We start from the raw sequence: 23697 nt of genomic DNA on the forward strand, positions 1-23697 counted from the left end.
AACAGTTTATCCCTTCACCGGTTGGCAGGCATCTGGGTCTGAAAACTCCCCCAAATCTTTGTGAAAGACTGGTTTCTATTTCACTTGGGTAGTACTCCCTGGTTACAGGCTCACCGAACAGAATGCTTCTTTTCAGTTGTAGTTTAAGTTTTACTTTCATTGTGTAATTATTAAACACCTCCCACATCAGCTGTGAGATCCAGGACGGCAGGGAGCGGTCTAATGGGAACAGCAGGGTATTTCCAGTGTCCCACAGGCACCTGGCACAGACGGGAAGCTCAGTAGGGACTAAGTTCCCTACTCATTAAGCACTGTTAGGAATGGAAATGACTTTTTTTATGTCACTTTTTCTTCTTTTAATTGAGGATGACAGAAAAATACATGTATAAATGAAGTTCGGGTCTAAAAGCAGCATCCCATTGGCAGGACATAGGAGTTTTTATTTTTTAAACTGTGAAGTCCCGCTCAGGTTATGGACATTTTTGAGAAGGAAGAAAAATACTGTCCTTGTCACTCTTACAACAGAACTGCTTTTATTTCGGGGAGACTCTTATGGCCTTGCTCTTGGGACGCTTGCTCTCAGAGCAGCTCTGGTTAGGAACACAATAAACAGTTAAACGCAGCCTGAGTCCTGCTTTCCCCCTTCCCATTCCACCAGGGGAAGTCATTTTACAAAGACTGCCAGAACACCAGGGGTGTCGGGGGCCTGGCTCGGGAAGCCGGTCCCCTCCCGACCTCCCACGGCGGGGCCCGGGGTCAGCAGCTGCTAACACGCTGTTGCCATCTGGAAAAGAAATGATCTCTCCCTCCTTCAGACTCCACAGCCTCCTGGCTTCGGAGACCACCCTCAGCTCCTTACCCGCAGGAAAGACGGGAAGCCCTGTCCGTAGTAGCCCACGGCGAAGTACTCTGGCTGGGGCCTCATGGCCTTAATGATGTTCTCATAAAACGAGGCCCTTTTTTTCTGGAAAATAAAACAAGGCATTCCACTGGTTGGTTACAAGGGCACTGTGTGCAGAAATTAAAAAAAAAAAAAATAGAAAATAGAAATCATCCCATGTAACTCGGAGAAATGAAAGGTCTCTGGGAAACATCTGGTGGGCAGAGGGGGTGACCCTTCTCTGGGATCCGAGGGTCAGGGGTGTGTGTGGCCTTGGAGGCTGCACCCCACTAGGTCTTCCTCTGTGAAGAGCAGCAGTGACTGGCTTTCAGCAATTTCTCCAGGGGCATCAGGACCTCTATGAGATTCACGGAAGGTGTGTACGTAACCCGAGACACAGGAGAAGGTAGGGGACAGGAGAAGGCCAGAAGAGGGTGGTGATGGCTCTTCAGTATCTGGCACCGCCCTTTTGAACTGCTTTCGATCAGTTCTTTACTTTTTCACAGGCAGGCAGAGCTGGGGGCTTTGGGGGATGACCCTAAACCCCAACCCATAGTGGAGGCCTGTGGAATGGAACTGCGTGAAGGTTGTTGGAATCCAGATTTTGTGGGCTGGCAACATGCTGCCACGTCTCAGGTCCGTTTAGCTCAGGAAGTTATTAAGTGCATTTCTGGCCTGTGATGGCAGAAGCTGAAGTTTTTTTTTTTTTTTTTTCTTTTTACAAAGTGCTCTGAACAAAACAACTCCTCAGATAAAGAACCATCCACGACAATGGTGACCTAAGGTTTTTGCAACTCTTCTAAAAGTCACCCTACACGGCACTATGCTTGCCCACCAGTGGGCATCTCAAAGGCTATTTTTTTTTTTTTTTTTGGTAGCAGGGATTGAACCCAGGGTGCCTAACCACTGAGCCACATCCCCAGTCGTTTTGATATTTTATTAAGAGATAGGGCCTCGCCAAGTTGCTGCGGCTGGCTTTGAACTGGTGATCCTCCTGCCTCAGCCTCCCAAGCTGCTGGGATTACAGGCGTTCACCTTGGTGCCTGGCTGGCTGCTTTTGTTTTGCTGGATGGTTCTTAAACGGCCGAGCTCTGCCCACGGCCGGGTGTGACACACTGGGTCGGGGAACTGCCAAAGTCAAGCACTCCAGTGACGTCTGGGAGAAGGAAGAAGGCAGGGAAGAACGGGGACCTGGCAGAAGCCCCTGCAGCTCAGTGAGACGTGCACAGGGGCACCCATGGAGAAATCAACCCAGCCGGGGTGGGTGGTGTCCTCACTGAGGAGGGCCCTGGGGGGTGGACTGCAAAACAAGCACTTCCTACGGAAAAGAGGATGTCTGAAAGCCGCTGGAATACAGATGGTGTTAGCAGAAGGCAGAGGGGAGCCGGGCACAGGGAGGGCCCAAGGGCCCAAGGGGGCAGGAAGGAGGGCACTGTGGGCGGGGCCCTGAGCGGCGGGAGGAGGGCGGCACCAGGTCACCCTTCTGTGGGGCTTGGGGCTGGACATCCCCTGGGGCAGCCCGCCTCCCTAGACCTGGGCCCTCTAGGGAGGACAATCTGGAGCACAGACATCCAGGCTTTTGGGTCACAGCTTTCCACGGATCCTACTTTTTTTTTTTTTTTTTTTTTTTTGCGGTGCTGGGGATCGAACTCAGGGCCTTGTGTTTGCGAGGCAAGCACTCTACCAGCTGAGCTATCTCCCCAGCCCACTGTTTTCAACTGGCAAAAACATTTTCATGAATGGATCTCGGCAGCCCGGGTGCCCAGACTCACCAGGAGGCTGCCGAGGCCCTCGTAGTCGAACACTTTGCTCTCGTAGGTCTCAGCCAGTTCTTTGCTCAGTTTGATGGCCTTCTCCCACATCTTAAGAAAAGGGAAAGCGGGTGAGACATGGGCAACAGAGAAGTCACCGAGCCAGCAGTTGAGGTCACTGCAGAGTCGACAGTGCTGAGTGTGCAGCCGGGGAGTTGACAACGTGTCTGGGGGCACTTCTGACCTGCTTCGTCCCAGGTGGATTAAACCTTCTTCCCTGACAGCATAAGGTTACTAACGGGAGCGCACCCCGAGAAACAGGCAAGACCAGAATGGTTTCAGATTTTTGTAGTTTTCCAGATTTTGGAAAAATCTGGTTCCACATCCCTAATCCAAATGCTCTAAAGTCTGAGACGTTTTGAGTATCGTGCTGATACTCGATATTTTGAGATTTGAGAGCATTTTGGATTTTTGATTAAAGATGCTCAACTTGCATATCTTGAGCGCTCTGCCAGGAAGCATCTTCTGCAATTCTCTTTGCCAGAAGATGAACACCATGTGTCCCCAGATGAGGCGGTGCTGAGTTTAAAGGGCAAAGAACTGAAGACAACTGAAAGGAGAGAGGGGCCATTTCCACAGCCTCGGATCTGACAGCACAAGGGTGCTGTTGGAGGGGAGAGGAAGCTGGTGTGGGACCCTCTTCTGGGGTGTGAGTCTGTGGGGGGCGGTGTTTGTGTGCAGGGGGATTGTTTGAAGAGAGGCTAAGGGTGCTGTGGCGTGGAGTCTGGCCACCTTCTTCCATGTAGGCGACGATTTCCTATTTCTACTGAGAACCGCCTACGTAGTGAAAGAGACTTATGCTGATGCACCCGTGTCTTTGTGTCTTTTATAATAAAACTGTAATTGTGAAATACAGCACTTTGCTGAGTTCTGTTAGTCATTCCAGTAAAGATTGAGGGGGCCCTGGGAACCCCTAATACTTCCACCCAGGTGGTCAGAAGCGTGGATGACCCGAGAACCCCCAAACTCCAGGCTGGTGTTGCAAGTCAGGGTTTTAGCGGGGTTGACTCCTCCATCCTGTGTTCTCTGTGTCGAGTCTGAGAGGTGACCATTGCGGATTCAACGACTGCAGTCCTTTCTCTTTCCACAGGTACAAAAAAAAGCAACCCAACACTCACCTTGCCTTTATCAAAATAGGATATGATTTCCTGGTACAGTTTCTCTTTCAGCTCCTGCTGGGTGTAAACATAGTAGCTGTCCCTCTGAAGCAAATGGGGCACGCAGGGCTTGTCGGACCACTGGAAAGAAACCAAAGCAACCCGAGGGGTTAAAGCGACCGAGTAATCAATCGAAAGATCAATGCAACAAAGTTTCAGGCCAAAAAAAAGGAAAATACGCACACGTGCACACACATGCACGGACCCGTCCATATTGTATTTAAAATTATTTACTAAACACAGAAATGACACACACATACATACCCATATGCCAGCTCCAGAATGAGTGTCATACCAAATGGACAAACACTTGCAGCATTCCCAGGAAAGAAAGGAACAAAGCAGAATCGCTAACCAGCATGAAACACCCTGACGGAGATGAACACGATCAGATGCAAGAAGCAAATGGGGAGTTTAAGATGGGCAGCGGGAAGGAACGCCGTCACCACGCGCAAACGTTAGGGTGCGTTCCTCACAACACAAGCCTGCCTGCCGGGAACCTCTACTCAACAGGAGGAAAACTAGGATTAAAAAAAGTCAATATATTTAAAAATAAGTAACTTTGGATACAAAGGTAAAAATAATAAAGGAGATAATGGAAGAAAAAACCCAATCAAAAATAAATGCCCTGGGCTGGGGATGTAGCTCAGTTCGTAGAGTGCTCGCCTCGCACGCACAAGGCCCTGGGTTTAAACCCCAGCACGGCAAAAAACAAAACAAAAAAACAAAAAAAACACAACAGTAGACAGGACAACCCGAGTCAACGAGTCAACGTCATGAACAAGAAAGGTGTCTTTGCTAGGACACCTCGAAGGCCACCCCAGCAGACTGGATCAAAGGGGAAGTCACACCAAGCTTCTGGGTCACAATGCTTTGTTTGGTAAACATGCAAATTCTCACTGAAGTCATTTTTTAAATTTCGTCATTCCAAAGTTCAAATGGAAAGATAAGCAGAAAGGAAGTGGAAGAAAAACTAGAAAGCAATAAAGAGTGATTTATTACCAGGTGATAAATCCTATTCTAAAGAGTGAGTCATTGCAAGCACCACGCAGACACAGGACCGGGGACCCTCCCCAACACAGGAACGCAGCCGGCGATAAGACTGGGTCTCACGCCTTGAGGAAAATATGGACTTTGCTTAATAAATGCCAACTCTACTGAGAGCTCTCTGGGAAGAAAAGCTGATCCCCCTCCTATCTTACACCAGGAGGAGAGTTAAATATTCTGAGCAGGTCAAATGAAATCTTCCTTTTGCGTTTTGTTGTTGTTGTTGTTGTTTTGTTTTTTTGGTGGTTCTGGGGATTTGAACCCAGGGGCACTTTACCACTGAATTATATCCCAGTCTTTTGAGACAGGGTCTTGCTAAGTTTCTGAGGAGGGCCTCAAACCTGTCATCCTCCTACCTCATCCTGGGTTGCCGGGAATACAGGTGTGTGTCACCGTGCCTGGAAGACACTGGGGTTTCTCCTGGATCATCCTGGTAAAATTCAGTCAACAACCCTAACCCTAACCCATACGCAGTAAGCTCTTCTGTGCCCAGACTCTGACAAGGAATAGTGAGGCTCCTCTGGGAAGAGATGAGCCAGAGAATTCCTATGTTAGTAGCTTAGAACCATGTAGTTGTATTACTTTAGTGTAAAATAACAGAAGAAAATTAATTGCTGGGGATAAGAATGGAGGCCAAGAAATCTAACAGAAGGATACTAGGGTGCTGTAGCACGGGAGACAAAGACGAACTCACAGATGAAAGGCACGCTCTGCACAGAGGGGCCATGAGGTTTGCTCCTGAGAAGCAGGAGGCAGTGACTGAAAGATGGGAATCAAAGATCCTCCAAGGTAACTTCCTGAGCTACTGAATAGATGGCAGTGTGATTCAGAGATGTGGAAGAAAGCGTTGCCAAGGGGCAGAGAGGAAAACAGAGACTTCTGTCATGGACACGCTGAGTCTGACTTGTCTACCAGTCACTCAAAGACCGACGGCAAAAGAGCAGTTTTGACCTGAATCCCAAGTTAGAGGAGAAGGTCAGGCTGGAAATAATTATTTGGGATTCCTGACATACAGATGTATTTATACCATGCCACAATATACTTTGATTTAGGGAGAGAGAATAAGTGGGAAAGTTCTTCGATGATGCTTCATTCATTGACAACTCATGCCTCTCCCGTTTTACAAATTTCTGTATGTTTTAATAAACATGTGTTTTACTTCTCTAAGTAGAATGCCAATTGCCAGAGGCCTCCACGTTATGCTCTGCTTCCTAAGGATTTTCGAACAAATGATAACTGCCATTTTCCCAGCGTTGGTCTGAAAAGTAGCTGTGCCCCTTGAGAAGGTGTAAAAACATTCTTGGATCAAGGATATCCCTTGGATAAGGTTCTTTCCTGCTAAAATCATGAAGCACATAGAATTTGGTTCCGAAAGGTTGGAAGGCATGCCACACGCGTGCCCCGTGTAGACTGGCCCCGCTGACCTGCTCACCTGTAGAAGCTCGGCGTGTAAGAGCAGGGTGTAGGCGGCTTCTGTGTAGTTCTCGCAGTCTCGGTGCAGATCGCGGAGCTTGTACAGGTATCTGGTAAGAAGGGAGTCGGGAGGCACTTGGTCACGTGGGTGGTGGTCCTGCAGTAGCTTCTTTCTAAGCAGCCACAGCCCAAGTCCCCATCATTGTACAAACACTTCCCTTCTCTCAGGCAGAGCTGTGGCTTCCTATTCTTTAGCTACTCCCTGCTAGTCCCTGCCCTGCTCTATCTCTTCCCCCTTCTACTCCTCCTTTAGGACAATAGTGCTTCAATTTTTCTTCTGGTCCCCTTCAGGAAGCAAGCGAAAGCTAGGAACTCTCTCGACGAGAATACACATACAATCCCAGCGGCTCAGGAGGCTGAGGCAGGAGGATTGAGAGTTCAAAGCCAGCCTCAGCAACTTAGCGAGGCCCTAAGCAATTCACTGAGACCCTGTCTCTAAATAAAATATAAAAAAAGGCTGCGGAGGTGGCTCAGTGGTTGAGTGCCCCTGGGTTCAATCCCTGGTACCATAAAAAAAGAGAAAAAAGAACATGCATACAGTTTACAACATCAGCACAAGCTGATTTTATGCTCAGGGACTTGGGGACCCAGGCTCAGAATCCATGCCAGCCCCTGTGAGCCTGACTACGCTGGCTGGGAGTCTCTCTTGGTCCCTGGACCTGGACACGCCCCCTGCTTATACACTCCTTCCCATGTAATTTTCTGTGACTCTATTTAAAAAGTTCATTCTCTGGGAGCAAATGCAGCAAAACAGCAGGCCTGGTATTTGCTCACTGAAGGAACAATCACAAGGTCGCGACATAGTCACAAAACAGGAAGTTTCCTTCAGCTTACCTTATGTATATATCCTCTCTCTTCTTTTCTTTATAAAAACTCTACCAAAGCAAGCAAACACACAAAACAGGATTACACAACAGCAGTGTCAAGAGCTGCGGAGGAGTCTGTCCCTGGAGACCGGGCACTACCGCTGCTTTCCAACACTGTCAACTTTCCAGAAAGTTCATTGCTTCCTTTAACAAACATCCCCACAAGACAAGGAAGCCTCTCTTTATAAAGAAAAGCTGAGGAACTTTTTTGAGGATCATGCTTCTGAGAAACGTGAGAAAGCTCCTAAGGGAACAGACGCCAGCGAACCCTGAAGCTGCCCCTGACCCGCTGCTTTCTCAGAGCCGGGAGGTGGGAGGTTCTTAGTTTAGATTCAGCAGAGGAACACAAGGTGACCTCGGAGTACTGTGCTGCCAGTTGGCAGAAGTCGGGGCGAGGCAAGGCCGAGAGCTCAGCCGCCATGAGGATTTCACCTACTGACCCTCCTCTCAGCATCCGGTTTCAGTCTGGATGGGACAATTTCACAGTGACGCAACCACTGGTAAGCAAGTGACTCAGGGAAGCCGGGTGAGGATGGTCGTCAGGAAGAACTGAAGTGAGAGCTTAGGCTGCATTTCCCATCCCTCTTTCCAAACGTATTCCCAAGGTCTGTGGCCGCCAGCATCTCTGAGTCCAAAGCTGAGCCGCCCACCCTCACGGGGCTCAGCAGGACGCCCGCTCCCTAGAGGTGGCCCGGGTGCCTCCTGCCACCGGTCGGAGTGCATACCAGGACGTTGACGGTGCAGCTCATGCGGTTCTCCTTGCTCTCGTCGTGCATGATGATGGTTCTGTAGTCCAACAGGTTCTCCAGGAGGCTGCTGACCAGGAGCGCGAAGACCTCGCCAGAGCTGGAGAGGTACTTGTGTTTCCGGCAATGTTCTAGGAGCCTGCGGGGGCAGAGTCGGAGACAAATGCCTTCACTCCACTGTCATCTCCGTACCATTTTTGAACACTGACCATGGTCAGAGCAGCAGGCGGTGTCAGACTAGATGACCAGGATGCTGGTTAAGTGGACGCCCACCCTCCGGGGAACGCCGTCCTGTCTTGTTCCCCTCGCTCACGCTGGAACAGTTTACTCAGGTTCTACGTTTTCTTTAGGACTTAGTTCACTAACTACCACCATCACCTAGAACGCAGCCCACAACATCCTTCTTTGAAGGTCAGTCTGTTTGTGGTTTTCTCCCTAGATGTCGCAGAAATGGAACCTTTGCCTACAGGCTCTTGTACGCTGCTCTTGTGACTAATGAAGTTGTTTGAGACCACCTGCCCTGTGTCCTTGTTCTTCCTAAGGCCTGGCGCCTCATGACACGCTGGAAAGCCTGGGACTGATGTCCAGCTCAGAGGATCCAGGTAGACACCCAGGCCCGCAGCTCTTCCAACAGGAGTATTATGTTCGGATAGGAATGCAGAGTTGTTAATCAGACTGGGGCAAAACTTGTGGTCTAATCCTTTCCCTTTGGGCCCAGGTTGAACAAAGTTCTGGGACTTCTTGGATTAGAAATTTAAGGGAGCTGGGCATGGTGGCGCACGCCTGTAATCCCAGTGGCTGGGGAGGCTGAGACAGAACGATCTCGAGTTCAAAGCCAGCCTCGGCAACTTAGAGAGGTGCTAGGCAACTCAGTGAGACCCTGTCTCTAAATTAAAAAAAAAAAAATTAAAAAGAAAGAAATTTAAGGGAACATTAGGGAAGGGGGAGAAAATGAGAGAAAGAAATGGCTTCCAAGAACTAGTCCAGACTCTAGGATTATTCTTGGGCACTGCAGAGTTGTACAGTCATATGTTTCTGAGCGACAGATTCAGAAAGAAAAAAGAAACCAAAGTATAATCTTTACTTTAAAACACAACATTAGGATTTTTTTTTTAAGGAGTAGTTTATCATGTGTAAATATTGTATGTTTCTATGGATGTGTAACTTCTCCACTTAATTCCTGAAAACAAAACTGCCAAAGTCATAAGCCAGGAGGCCTGAAGGTCAGAGAATCCTAATGGAAACAGGAAAGAGAGATCACCCAAATGGCTTATCACCATGAAAAATAAAATAAGAAAAGCTTCTTGTTCCTCAAAATCTAGGCTGCTCATCAATTCCATTTCACTTCTGAGTATCTAGTGTGTTGGTTCCTTGGGGAATCTTTAAAAGAGGAGTACGGCGTCTCCATCCTCAAGCTCAGCCTAGTCAACAAAACTCCCACCACCAGGTGAATAACCAAATGGCCTCCATGAGAACTTACAGGTGACACCGCTGGTCAATGTTATGAAGTTCAGAGGACAGGATGCATCAAGTCAGGGTGGCATAACCCTGAATGGTGGGAGGATTTGTAAATAATAATAATAATGATAGAGCAAGCAGCCAACCTTTTAAATCATGACCTATTAATAGACACTATGCTGGGACACTGTCTCATTTATTTCTAACAACAATACTTAAAAAAAAATTGATACTATTTTTGTACGTAGAAAATGGAGGTGTTGGGTAGGTTGAATCACTGGATCTAAAAATGAACTCCTAGTATGTAGTAAAAATAGGATTTGAGGCTCATTCTCTCTAATGTCAACACTAGTGGGGTTTTAACCACACTTATGTTCTTTTTGTTCTTCATTTTTGGTACTGGGGATTGAACCCAGGGGCACCTTACCACGGAGCCACATCCCCAGCCCTTTTTATGTTTTATTTAGAGACAGGGTCTCACTAAGTTGCTCAGGTTGGCTTTGAACTTGAGATCCTCCTGCCTCAGCCTCCCTAGCTGCTGGGATTACAGTCATGTGCCCCTGTACCAAGCCTTTTTATTATTCTTTATAAAGGTAAAGGAGAAAGAATAAAGAAAGCAAGAGGTGACAGGGGAGTGAGTGTGCGTATCTTCTGATGAAGGAACAGATGTGCTGAGTGAGGAGAGGACAGGGCAGCGGAAAAACCAAGCTGGCTGCAGTTATAACTGCTTTTTTGGGGGGGGAGGGGTACTAGGGATTTGGGGGTGTTCCAGGGGCACTTAATCACTGAGCCACATCCACGGCTATTTTTTATTTTAAGACAGGGTCTTGCCAAATTACTTAGGGCCTCACCTCATTGCTGAGGCTGGCCTTGAACTTCAATCCTCCTGCCTCAGCCTCTCAAGCCGTTGCGATTACAGGTATGTGTGACCAGGCCTGGCAACAGATTTATTCTTAAAGGTCATTTGTGGGGCATGAGGTATGTTTCTGTATAAAGTGGACCTTGAAATGCTTTTCCTTTAGCTGGTTATTTTGAAGCTGTAAGTCGAGGTGCTCACACTTCTGCTGAGGTTCAGAAATACAACTCTGGGCACAACGCCACTGCTCTGTGAGCTCCTCCTCTCTCCCATCTGCTCTGTTCTCCAGCACGAGGCTGGTCAGGAAAACACAGGCATCGACTCATGTGGGATGGACAATGTCACCAGTAGATGTCATCCATTCCGTTAACCCACTGAGGACCACTGGGGGTGACCCGTACGTAGATCCTGACACCCCTTGACTAGTGTGCACGCAGCAGAAACCCTGCGCTTCTCCTCTGCCCAATGGTGCCAACCTGGGTTCTGTCTCTGGGGTACTCACAGTTTTTCCAGAAGAACCTTGTACTGCTCATCTCCTCGGCCGCCTTCTACCTCTTGGTCCAGCTTTGTGATCAACTCATTCTCAAACTGCAAGCAGAGGGGGGATTTCATGGTGGAAGGTTATATCCTTGGAAAAGGCCATGTGAGCCACCAGCCGATCTTCCTAGATCTGGCCCGACCCTTTTACTGAACCGCGAACCGTCCACAACACGGTTCCTGCTCCAGTCGCTCATGGACGGTGCACTCAGGCCCTGTCCAGATCTTCCAGAGAAGTCTGATATCACTTTGTCCATTGCTTTATACTTGCCCCTGCCACCTCAAAATCTGAAATGTTATTTTCTGTTTCAATTATGCATACAGAAAAGCTCTACGATTCTACCTTTCTATCTTATTCTATCTCATTTTTGTTACTTATCTAAGTCTTGTTAGTGGGACTGCTCTTGCTGAGCTTTGTAGCTGCAAAAATCTCCTTTTCTATGTCAACACACTGTAGAAAAGGAAATCGAGGCATAGAGGAAACAGTGGCAAGCTCGAATTCTCAAAGCCGCAGATAACAGAGCAGGGTTGGGTCCACTGCATCTCCCATCAGCTGTCCTACGACAGGCAGGTTATGACCTCTAACTCGCTGCCTTATTCTCAGTTGTACAGGGACGGACAGGTCTGAAATGCAGGAAGTCAACTTTTCATCCTCCAGAGGCAGGGCTGCTTTAGGAGAGACAGACGCCAAAAGAGCCCTTCCAGGCTCCGGGCTGGAATATTTGATTACACCTCCAATTACTTGATAAAATGAAGTGTAAAAGGGATTTTTAGACCAACATTGATTTGTATTACACAGGCTATGGCTTTTCCATGTAGAAAGAAAATAAGAGCAAGCTGATTTTAGGTGCATTAGTAAAATGACAGTCTACCACTCCTTACCATATGGAAATTGCCATTTCCACTGAAATTGAACTCACACTGCATCATATCAAAGAAAATGGGGATTGTGGCTTTTCGCAGCTCCACTTCAGGGGTCAGAGTGACTTCCAGAATGGGACCCACCATAGATGGGATGAATTTGATTTTGTGGGGACCTGAAATGAAGGTAAATGAGGATATTAAAAAAATCACTTCGCTGTTACGTCGAGTGTTACAATCTTCCTCTACAGGGCCCATAAGAAAAAAACAGTTCATGTGGGTAAATCACCTCATCCAGAAGTGAGTGATGAAATATTGACAAACTGTGGAGGCTGTAATAACAGACGGCTCACTGTCAGTGTTCCAGCTGGGAGGAGGGTGTGAAAGCCACAGGTGAGCTTCCACCTCCCAACACACCAGTACATCTCAGGGCCATTTGGATTAAGACAGGAGTTCACCGCGGGGTGCTTATCACAATGGAGCTTGCTGGGGCCTGTTCAAGTTCAGACACTCACCCAGGTTATACCACATGTCCCGGATTCTAAAGCCGATTTCCTTTCTCATGTCCCCATATCTAGAACGAGAGAAGAAGCTGCAGTAGAAACGAGTTACGTGCAATACAGTCATTCCTGGGTATCCAGGGGGGCCTGGATCAAGGATCCCCCTCAGATCCCACAACCTGCAGGTGTTCAAGCTCCTTAAACTACGCACATCTTCCTGTACACTTCAAATTGTCTCCACATTACTCATAAGATCTCATACAGTGTAAATGCTATGTAAATACGGCTTATACTGGATTGCTTGGGGAATAAAGACAAGAAATACATGTTCAATACAGGTGTCATTCCCCCCAAATATTTCTGATCCCTTTGTTGGAGGACACAGAACTCACAGCCATGGAAGAGAGTGTTTAATGACGAGGGGAACAAGGGGGATAAAATCTGTGTCTGTGCCCCTTTAGGTCACAAATAAGGCAGGGCTGTGAGAGCGGAGGACCATACCTAAATAAGCCTCAAAAGAGAAGTGAACCGCATGGATCTCAAGTTCAAAGCCAGCCTTGGCAACTTCGCGAGGCCCTCAGCAACTCAGCGAGACCCTGTCTCTAGATAAAATATTTACGAAGGGCTAGGGATATGGCTCAGTGGTTAAGTGCCCCTGGGTTCAATCCCCAGTTTAAAAAAAAAAAGGTAAGATGAACAAACTGATTTCAGGGGAAACACCCAACATGAACTGACAGGGAGACCATGACTGAGGGGTGGCTTCCACAGTGATGTGAGGGGGCTTGCAAACAGGTTGGGGTGCATGCTCACACTGCAGGGTAATGCACCAGCCTGTTCTTCAAAGTTCTCACCCTGCCGAGTGGCATTATCAGTGTGGGCAACGAGCCCGGGAAGGGGAACACCAAGGCCCTGGGGGAAACCAAAGCTTACTGTGCGGATATTCGTACAGTTCATCGGCAGATTCCCTTTATCTGTGGTTTGAAAATTTCCCAGAGGTGTGATGGGAAAGCCACGTCTACAAAGCCTCCTCAGCCTAGCATGACTCCTGGGTGAGTCAGGTGATCCTTGGGGGCAGGCCCATCGCCTGGAACTCTTTTCAAGAATTCTTACGCCTGAGGCCACCCCACCCCACAGACCACAGCAGAGGCTGGGGGCTGGGAACATGGAAATGGGGTAGGTCACAGCAGATGTTGCAGATGTTCCGAGGAACACCAGGTTTACAGATCAGTCTGCGGTGGGTCGCTGCTCACACTACCTTAGTCACACTACGGTCGCCCCGAACATGTTTTATTCAAACTCCTTCTCTGGAAATGCCTTCAGAAGACAGCATAGTTTTTCCTTTTTATAGTGGAGTATTGTAATTATACATAATAGTGGAACTCAATGCAATGTATTTGTACATAACATAAAGTTGGTCATTTTGATCCCTAGCAAGAAGCCACTATTTAAAAAAAAAAAAAAAAAAAACACATTTAAAAATTTCTGTTACTATCCCATTTAACAAAATGCTTAACCTTATTTATTTATTTATTTATTTATTTATTTATTTTTGGTGCTGGGGATTGAACCCAGGGCCTTGTGCTTGTGAGGCAAGCACTCTACCAACTGAGCTATATCCCCAGCCCAACCTTGTTTTATTATTAAAATGAGGTGAGCCTATGTCATCAAGATTTGGGATTTAACAGACAAGAAGTAACCACTACTCCTGTTGCTTCATACTATTGTTGATTCTACTTCAAGAGAGCTTGAAACAAATCTTTACATTTCTATAACTTTAATATAATTGGTTTTATTCTCCAAATTTTGTCTTTGCCCACATACACACATATTTTTACATGGGTTATATTCACATATATTCCTTTGACCAAAATCAGAATCATTAATCCTAACCAGTCATTTTTTTCTCCTCATCAGACTTGCAATCAAGTATCGTCACTTATAATCACTGAACCAAAATCAAACCCATCCCTTAAAGGAGTTACATTGCTACATAAGATAGTCTCAAGCAAGTGATCAAGGGATGGAGATATCTTGAAAAACAGTATCTTTAATAAGTGTTTCCCCTGGGAGAGATCTACTAAACAGGCCATCCTGTAACTTGTCTTTCTTTTTGTGCGAGGGATGGAACCGAGGGGTGCTCTACCACTAAGTTGCACCCCTAGCTGTTTTTATTTTTATTTTTTAAATATTTTGTTTCAGTCGTAGGTAGACATAATACCTTTATTTTATTTTTATGTGGTGCCGAGGATCGAACCCAGGGCCTCATACATGCTAGGCGAGCGCTCTTGCACTGAGTCACAACCCCAGCCCTGTTTTTATTTTTTAATTGAGATAGAGTCTTGGTAAGTTGCCCACGTTGGCCTTGAGCTTGTGATCCTCCTGCCTCAGCCTCCTGAGTCACTGGGATTACAGGGCATGAGCCATCACATCTATCTTCTGTTTTTATTTTTTAAAGCATAGTCCTATTGGATATGGTGGCACACATCTGGAATCCCAGCAACTCGGGAGGCTGATGAGTTTGAGGCCAGTCTCAGCAATTTAGTGTGACACTGTTTTAAAACTTAAAAAATTTAAAAACAAAGGGCTAGGGATGTAGGTTAGAGGCAGAATGCTCCTGGGTTCTATCCCCAGTACTACAAAAAAAAAAAAAAAAAAAAAAAAAAGAAAACCCAAAACAGAGTCACAGTTGTTTAGGGAGGAACCAGAAATACAAAAATGTTAAATAATTTGCCTAAAATCCTGGATAATCCAACCAGGGGAAATGGACCTAAAATTTCAAATTCATTATATAATAAATGCTGCAAGTTATTTTTAAACTATACTGCCTTTGCATTTCCAGGATCTAAATTAATTCTGAAACAGACCTAAAATGAATGCAATGAAACCCGTCCCTAAATCTCCCACACGCCTGGACATGATTCCATTCTGAATTCCAAGCCAGAAATCTGGAATTTCCTGGCTTCTCTGCTGAAGTGACAGAGTAAGGTGACTGTGCCAAAGGGGTTGGCTTTGTGAAGTGGAAGGAGGCACTGCACCTGCAATTCAGATGAGCTGCCAGCAGATGGCAGCTGTTCCTGGGCCCAGGAGGACACCGGGCACCTCTCCAGGCAGATTTCAAAGGAAGCATGAGATGACGATGGGAATGTGAGAAAAAAAAATGTGACCTGGGGGAATCTGAGGTATTAAGTGACTAAGACCTACCTCACCACTAGCAGGGGTAGTCACTGAACACTTTCTGCAACACCCAAAGTACAGCTCTGAACGTACAAGAAAAGTGCCTTTCTAATCTCTGCCAAGTTTAGGACACTTACTTTTTTACAATTTTGTTGCGCTTGGCTTGTGAGAAGGTTTCCAGCTGAAGGGATTCATGGGTGAGAAATGCTACTGCCAAATGAAAGTAGTTGTTCCAGAGCTGTTCGACATTATGTGAACAAAAAGAAATGGAAAATAACATTCGTGAGGGTCATACTAAAACAGGCACATGGTAGAAAGTCACTAACCAGGGATTCATGAAAAAATGAAATCTGCAGGACTTTTAGTTCTCTCTTGGGTTTCATTTATTCCACCCTAAAAGTACTGAGTTAATATTAAGCTTCCCACCCCCCATCCAAACTCAAATTTTATATTCTTGTTTACTCCTGGGATAAAGAAAAGTACTGCCAAGAAGTGCACCTATTTATAGTAGGGGGTTTGGCAAGATGTATCAAAAGCCCTAAAATTGTGCCAAACGTTTGAACTTGCAAATATTTTCAAGACTTCTTCCTGACAAAATAACTATGGATAGTTAAAAGAATTTAAAACAAGGAAGGTCATTACAGTGCTATTTAACCTAACAGAAAATGGAAACAACCTAAATGTTCTCAGGAAGAATCTGGTTAAATAAATCATGGACCAGTCATGTAATGGACTGTATTCAGCTATTAAAACTGTTGTGAAAATATTTAACAGCACTGAAAAAATTCACAGATCATGAATAAGAGTAAAGAAAACAGATTAACAGGTTCCAGAGAACTGCATAGCTTGATTCTTTTTTGGCATGTATGTGTATATATATAAATGTAAGGAAATAAGTATATATATATATATATACACACACGCACATATGTATCTACTTATATAGATGAATATGCCTATGTGTATATCCTTACGACTTTCCATGTTAAAAATTCTACAGATACAAAAAGGCACACACAGAAAAATTACATCACCAACAAAACACACTCTGGAACACAAACTCTACCAGAGCTGGGACTTGAGCCTTCGCCAGGGACGAGAACATGTAAATACTCCCAGTATTGGTTGGACAAAGGAATGAATGCTTTACAACTACTGGGGACTTCCAACTAGTGCACAAATTAAAAACGACAACAGAGGAGTGCACATTCGACTGCTCTCCAGGACTGAACCCACTTGCAGATGGGGTGTTGTCCAAGTGCATTTTTGTGACCAGATATGCTTGGGTAAGTTTGTGCATACATACATAGGATCAACACCAAAATGTCAACAGCTCCCTTATCCGTGATTCTGTCTTCTGAGGTTTCAGTACCCTCAGCTAACCATGGTCCCAAAATGTTAATATTTATCTTGACTCTCAAGAAGAGAAACCACACTCACATAACTTGTATTACAGTATATTGTTATAATTGTTGTATTTTACATTATTTTTGTTAATCTCTTACTGTGCCTAATTTATAAATTAAATTTTTTCATAGGTATGTATGTACAGGAAAAAAACATGGTTATCTATAGGGTTCGGTACTCTGTGGCTTCAGGCATCCCCTGGTGGCCATGGAATAAATCCCCTGCAGAGAAGGGAGATTATTGCATTTATATATATATATATTTTTTTTTTTTTTTTTTTAAAACTTCTATATTTATCTATATGCAGTGCTGAGAATCAAGCCCAGGGCCTCGCACATGCCAGGCAAGTACTCTACTGCTGAGCCCCAGTCCCAACACCTGCATTTATATTTCTTATTTTTGCATAGCTTTATTTTCTCAGTATTACTTCTTTACATTTCTTTTTATGTGTGCTCCTTTTCTAGAAAGAAGAAAAAGCCCCATCTTACTGCAGTTGGAGGACAAGGTGACAGGAATGTGCCCCTTAGGAAACTAGAAAACACACGGAACCTTTCCTATGTGACCTGTGACCGTGAGGGAATCTGAGGCGACCCTTTCCTGGCTGAAACAGTTCTGTCGCTATGGCTGAGAAGTCCAGGGACTTCCAGCTGGGTGGGACGCTTACCTGAAGTTCAAAGCTTGCCTGATCCATGAAGAGTCTTGTAAGAACTTCAGTAAACTGATTGATAGCACGGAGAAAAACCCTGGAGAGGAAAGCACCAGATAAGGAAGACAACTCTGCCCTTGGAGACACTTTCCCCCTACCTTAGAATAAAGCCACACCATCGGAGACTTGGCAAGAAAAGACTGTCTGATCTACTAGTGTCCTCTGAAACCAACAACAGGGCACAGTCTGTGAAGTTCAGTTTTACCAACTGACTGAAGAGCTTCGGCAGTGCAGCACAGTTCAGCTAGCCGAGGTCGGAGCTGAGGTGACATGCAGGTGGCTGGGTCCCTGAGTGGGCGATTCATACTCTGTGATGATGCTTCCATGCCTTTATTACTTTTAGATATTGGGGACTGAGGCCAGGGTGTTTTATCACTGAGTCCCAGCCCCAGCCCTTTTTATTTTTTATTTTGAGGTAGGGCCTTGCTAAGCTGCTGAGGCTGACCCCCAACTTGCCTCAGCCTCCCAAGTTGCTGGGATTACAGGTGTGCACTACCATGCCCAGAGAGACTCCTCTTTTAGAGTCTAGAGCTTCTGAGGCCACCTTCCCTCTAATCTGCATACAGTTGGGAAGGCTTTTTCTATAAAGACATCGGGACCACGTGGGGGGTTAACAGTAATAGTCATAAAACTGATTTGTCTTACTTAGCTCATTAAGAAAATGGGGAAGTTCTTATACTCTAACACATCTCTGGTTCATTTCACTTCTATTCAACATGTTGTGAGCCAGCATCTGCAATACACAGTTCCCAGTCTTCAAAGGGTTACAACAGTGACAGAGGAACTCAAACGTCTGACTTGAGCTGTGATCCAACAGAGAACATGAAATTCCACGAGAGGGTTTCAAAGGGTACGAAGCATCCATGGAGGAGAATACGATAGCCAGGCCAGAAAGGCCTGTGCTGGAGGTAACGGTCTCCGGGGATGGGAGGGAGGCTGAGAGACCATGGGGAGGACACTGCAGGCGGAAGAAGCTCCAAGGCAAAGCAGAGCGCATGCTCAGGACCCAGGAGTAGGCCTGGATGAAGCCCAGGAAGCTATGGAAGGCACAGCTGGAAAGGGCCACATGGAGCTCCTGACAGACGCATGCAGAGTGGATGCTGGGGTTCAGCAGGAGAGTGGTGAGCAGACCCTCCCCACAGAAGACAGCAGAGATCCTGAATGGAGCGACTTTGCACCCAGGTGAAATGGAGCTCCTGACAGATGTCAGGAGCAGAGGCAATCAGGCGTGTTCAGGGCAGGATGGCTCAGACTAGATGTCAGGATCACAGAAGCAGGGAGATCCTGACTTCAGAGATGGGAGTGAGCAGACGGACCAGCATTTCCCAGAGTCCTCGCGGCAGATGGGGCAGAGTCAGAGCCTCTGGGTCGGCCGCGGCTTCTTACCTGCTCTGCGTCATGTTCATGACCATCCAATCTTTGGCATAGACGTTCTTTCCAATCAGATCCTTGAACATGATAAAAGTTTCCATGAGGAAGTCCTGCAGGGAAGGAAGGAGGGACAGTTGGGAAGATGGTTCCTTTCACAGCTGCTCTTCCAGTGTGTGGACAGAAGGACCAGCCCTTCCTTGTCCTAGTCACCCCCTGTTCACCTGGGGTTGAGGGACAATGACACATTCTCAGAACAGGCTACCATACCACTTGATTTTTGCACTGCATGATTCTATAGGGAAAACAAGGACGAAAAAATTGTCCACAACCGAGGCCGACACATATTAAATGACTTGCCCGAGACCAGGAAGCAGGAGAGCTGCCGAGAACGGGGGACTGTGGACCCCCTGTTCATGGCTCTTGTTTCTCCTTAGCCCTCATCTGCCATATGCTGTCTGAATACCACTCTCCTACTTAAAAATAAATCGACGACTGTGAGAAAATGGACACGTGTGACAGATCTGGGTTCAATTCTTCCTTGTGCTGGTTGGAACAGAACAGAGGCACTGCACCAAGTAGCAGTTAGGATCCTTCCAACTGCACACATATTGTCACGTACAGCCTGGAAGAAGGGTCCGGCATGCCCCCAAAGGAGATGGTAACAGTGGCTCACACGAGGACTGGCATAACCGATAATTACGTACACAGAGCACAGAGCTCTTCTCATCCAAAGGCGGCTGTGAGTAAAGAAGGAAAAAAAAAACAGAGCCATCAGGCTGAAGAGCAAAGCTATCCAGTTTTGAAAGCACTTCTAATAGATCAATTTAGACCTTCTCCACTGGGATCCACGAAAATCCAGCCTGCATTCTTTGGCACTGACCCACAAGTCACACCTTAGTCCCACCCTATGAAGCACACTGCACAGCAGTAAGAATGTGGTGCTTGGGAGGTCAGAGGCCTCCGTTCTATTTCTTTTTATTTTTCTTTTTTCGGTACTGGGAATGAACCCTGAGGCACTTAACCACTGAGCCCTTTTCTGTACTTTATTTAGAGACAGGGTCTCACTGAGTTGCTGAGGATGGTTTTGAACTTGGAATCCTCCTGCTTCAGCCTCCTGAGATGCTGGGATTACAGGCCACCAACACATCCAGCTATTTCTAGATACCTTTCTAAGACCTTGGTTAATCTGCTAATTTCCTATAATTCAGATGTCAGTGGCACACAGCAGGATCTATTCTGGCAGAAGTCTTGCTGTCTTTTTATTTTATTTTTTGCTAAGGTTAGATATTGAACCCACAGGCTGGGAAGTACCAGGCAAGTGCTCTACCACTGAGCTACATCCCAGCCTCATCTTGCTGCACTTGATTTGCCATTCTGATATGAAAATGAGTCAGACTGATCTACCAGTTCTGGAATTTTCCAAGAGTTTACCATTTTTTTCACCATATGTGTTAAGTGTTTCTACCCAGTTGCTAACCATTCTGTTATTCTTGTTTTGTTCAAATAAATAAGAATTCACGGTTTGTGAGGAAGGATTAAATGGAGATGGCAGTTATTGGCATCTGACAGTCTACACCCAGCTCTTGGTAATTGCATCATAAAGGGAGAATCCCGAGACCACCTGCTGTCCCCCATGGGACAACTGTTCCATGGGAATTACCCAGAAGGCAACAGGAGGGAGACAGGACAGTCACTGGGAGGGAGAGGCCATGCTGTGTGGGTAGCTGGGCCACTGAGGCCTGAGGGCGCAGGTCAGTTGCCTCCTTTCTCCAGCCAGGCCTATCTACCTCTTGGAGTTAACGACCCTCTTTAATTAGATAATCTAGGGGAAGAGCTTGCCCTCTCTGGCACACAGGAGGTAAAGCCCAGTCTCTTCCTACTTAAGCATGGAGTCAAGCTGTTTCTGAATTTAGAATGTCCTATCTGCTTTCTGAAGAAAATTTGGGAAAAAAAAAAATCACCAAAATATTTGTTACTTTTATCTTATATCCCAATAATATTAAAATTATTATTATAAATAGCCACTCTGTGTGTGTGTGTGTGTGTGTGTGTGTATGTGTGTGTTCCCAGAAAACTATTTTAACAGGCAATAAAATTTGAAGTTCATATAATTTTCATGTATCACAAAATATCACTTTTCTTCCCCCCCCCCCCAACCATTTAAAAATATAAAAACATTCTTGGCTTAAGAACAACACAAAAATAGGCAGCAACTGGGTTGAGTCCTTGGGCTTTTGTTTTGCTCCCAAGACCACATGGCTAAAAGTGGTGGATCCCAGCTTCAGGTTCAGGGGTCAAGACTCAAGGGATCTGCAATTCAGCTCCTACCTCAGCCTCTTATTTTATAAAAATGTATGGCTATTGAAGAATTGAATTCATAAGGCAAAAGAATTTAAGACTGTGTAGTAATCAAAGAAGAATACTGGATATCCTTTCAATGGAAGCTGGTGCCTCCAGTGGTTACCTGGGGAGGTCAAACCTACTACTATATAATCATGGTGGGTAGCCAGAATTCAAACCTGAGGGCTCTCGCTAAACCCCAGCGATTTAGGTGGTGTGTGATGACTCTCAGGTGCCTGTCCTGCATTCTTCTTCACCTCCACCAAGGAAGGGAGCAAGAATCAACTGTCCTTTTCTTGAGCATTGTGACAGCCACAGAGCCCTGGGGGTGGGTGGGAGGAGAAACCCTGGTCTTGTGAGGCTCAGTATTCGTTATTTATTTATGCATGCATGTATGTATATATGTATTTTCCAAATATAAGAAGTCTTCAAGTTACCAGGACCCGGTGAAGACGACTTACAATGATGTCCTGCCTGGTTTTGAAAGTGCTGATGTAGTGGCTGTAGTGGGCGTCGTCCATCTGCCGCAGGATGGCGATCATGCATGCCACGAAGCTGCCCTGCAGGGGGAAGAAACGACAACCCGGGACTCCTCAGACCACTAAATGACCCAGTAAGTTGAGGACACCCTGGACTTCGGTTTTTCTGACCCCACGACCTCTGACCCTACTGAACCGGAAACAAGCTGCTTCCCAACATCCAAGGATGCTTGGTTTAGATTTCTGCTTCCCGCTACCTCCTTCCAGGTGGAGCTGGAGAAATGGAAGGCCTCGGGCTCCCATCAGCACCTACAGCTTGCAGCATCCTGAAGGTCAAGGGACACTAATGTAAGATCTGGGCTGGATTACCAACTCATGGCAGCACTTTAGGGGACGTTTTCTTGCTGAGACTGGGTTGCAGTACAGCAGTCCGTGGAGAAATGTCGGAAAGACTTAATAGTTAAACAAATCCGAATGTGCAGGAAGACTAGTAAGAAAAAGAGAGGGACGGGCTGAGCATTCCTCACTTGAAAATATGAGGAGTTTTGGAGTTTGGATCCCTCCGGAATTTGGATTTTCTGATTTGGGGTCCTCCACCAGTAGAGTCTATGCAACTGGTTCGAAATGCAAACACCCAAAACCAAAACCAAACTCAACCAGAAGCATTTTTGGTCCCAGGCATTTCCAATAAGGGGCAGTCAACCTGTGGCAAAGCTGAGTGGAGGGCCGGGGAGGACAGGAAAGGAAAGCTCCCTGCACCCAAACACCATTTCTCCTCCAGCCAGTGATCCGAGCCTGTGATCCACAGAACTGTGCATCTGTCTTGAGAAAGGTAAAGGACAGCTTCGCCACTCACCTTATCTATCTGTGACTCACACGCTGCAGGTGCTTTCCCTGGGGTCAAGCGAATTTGAATCATAGGTTTAATTTTCTAGCCAGAAGCAAATATTTAGGGGCACCAAGGCTGCCTGAGTATACCTCTCTCTAAATGGATTGTCCTACACTCTTTGGCTTAAAACCATTGATTTTTCTAATTATAATGTAACAAACTTTTCCTACTAAGGTTTTTGATATATATGTCAAATTATCATTTAGTTTGCATACATATCAGTGTCTAAAGTCACTTTTCTCTCCAAGTCCTTGCCTGCTTTGGGTACTGGATTTAACCTCAATTTTTCTTAACTTGCATTTCCTCTGTTCTGCATTAAAAGTTCTATCCACATGTTGTTTTGCTATTTATTTTTCTCATTTTGCTTTTTGTTCATATTCCTTACCCATCTTCCTATCAAAATAATACCTTTCTTTTAGTGGCTTGTAATCGTCTTTATATATTAAGGCTCTTACCACTTGTTATGAATTATAAATAATTTTTACAGGTCAGTACTTGACATTTTAATCTGCACATATATTTTCACACATCGGATTTTAAATTTTTTATGTAGTAAAATCTTTTTTTTTTTTCCTTTTCGATTTTTTAAAATTCAAGAATCCCTTTTCCTGTAAGATTAGGTACACATTCATTTATATTTAAATTTATAAATATAAATTTATATTTATTATATAGTAGTATATCAAACTACTTTATGATTTAACTTTTAAAGCTGAACCCGTCATTCCATTTGACATTTATTTTGAATAAAGATAATAAAAGTTCATAAATTTTTCCAAATTTTTAAATAGTTTTCCAAATCATATTGATTACAAATCTTTACTTTCTTTACTGAAATGTAATAGAATTCTCCTATAATCAAAGGTCTACTTTTTAATTCTTTTGGTTCTGTTCTGTTGGGCTCTGCTGTATGAGTCCATTATTATTTTAATCACTGTTTTCCAATCTGACAGGTAAGCCACTCATTATCACTTCTACTTGGCAATTCTTTTGTCTTGATCACATTTATTTTTACTATCATCTTATGGTGACTCAATCAAACAGAATTTTTCTTTACAATCTCTAAACAGGTACCCTTGCTACAGACAAAAGCCAATGAATATTGCCTGAGTATTTTTAAAACAGATACTTTAGTAAAC

The 23697-nt window shown here is 45.4% G+C and overlaps 1 protein-coding gene across 2 annotated transcripts in view; it reads right to left on the reverse strand.

Moving 5' to 3' along the window:
* Nucleotides 1-23697, reverse strand: part of DOCK5 (dedicator of cytokinesis 5) — a 191523-nt gene that overhangs the window by 24811 nt on the left and 143015 nt on the right. For both annotated transcript variants that reach the window (XM_079139029.1, XM_079139030.1), the window contains exons 28-40: nt 21652-21750; nt 18866-18960; nt 17438-17516; nt 15504-15604; nt 12208-12266; nt 11714-11868; nt 10797-10882; nt 7960-8119; nt 7203-7243; nt 6328-6418; nt 3810-3929; nt 2653-2742; nt 860-964 (exon numbers count right to left, since the gene is read on the reverse strand). In XM_079139029.1, the coding sequence (XP_078995155.1) occupies nt 860-964; nt 2653-2742; nt 3810-3929; nt 6328-6418; nt 7203-7243; nt 7960-8119; nt 10797-10882; nt 11714-11868; nt 12208-12266; nt 15504-15604; nt 17438-17516; nt 18866-18960; nt 21652-21750 (1281 nt within the window). The remainder of the gene's footprint in view (nt 1-859; nt 965-2652; nt 2743-3809; nt 3930-6327; nt 6419-7202; nt 7244-7959; nt 8120-10796; nt 10883-11713; nt 11869-12207; nt 12267-15503; nt 15605-17437; nt 17517-18865; nt 18961-21651; nt 21751-23697) is intronic.

Source organism: Sciurus vulgaris, assembly GCF_902686455.1.
Source record: "Sciurus vulgaris genome assembly, chromosome: 5".
NCBI lineage: Eukaryota > Metazoa > Chordata > Mammalia > Rodentia > Sciuridae > Sciurus > Sciurus vulgaris.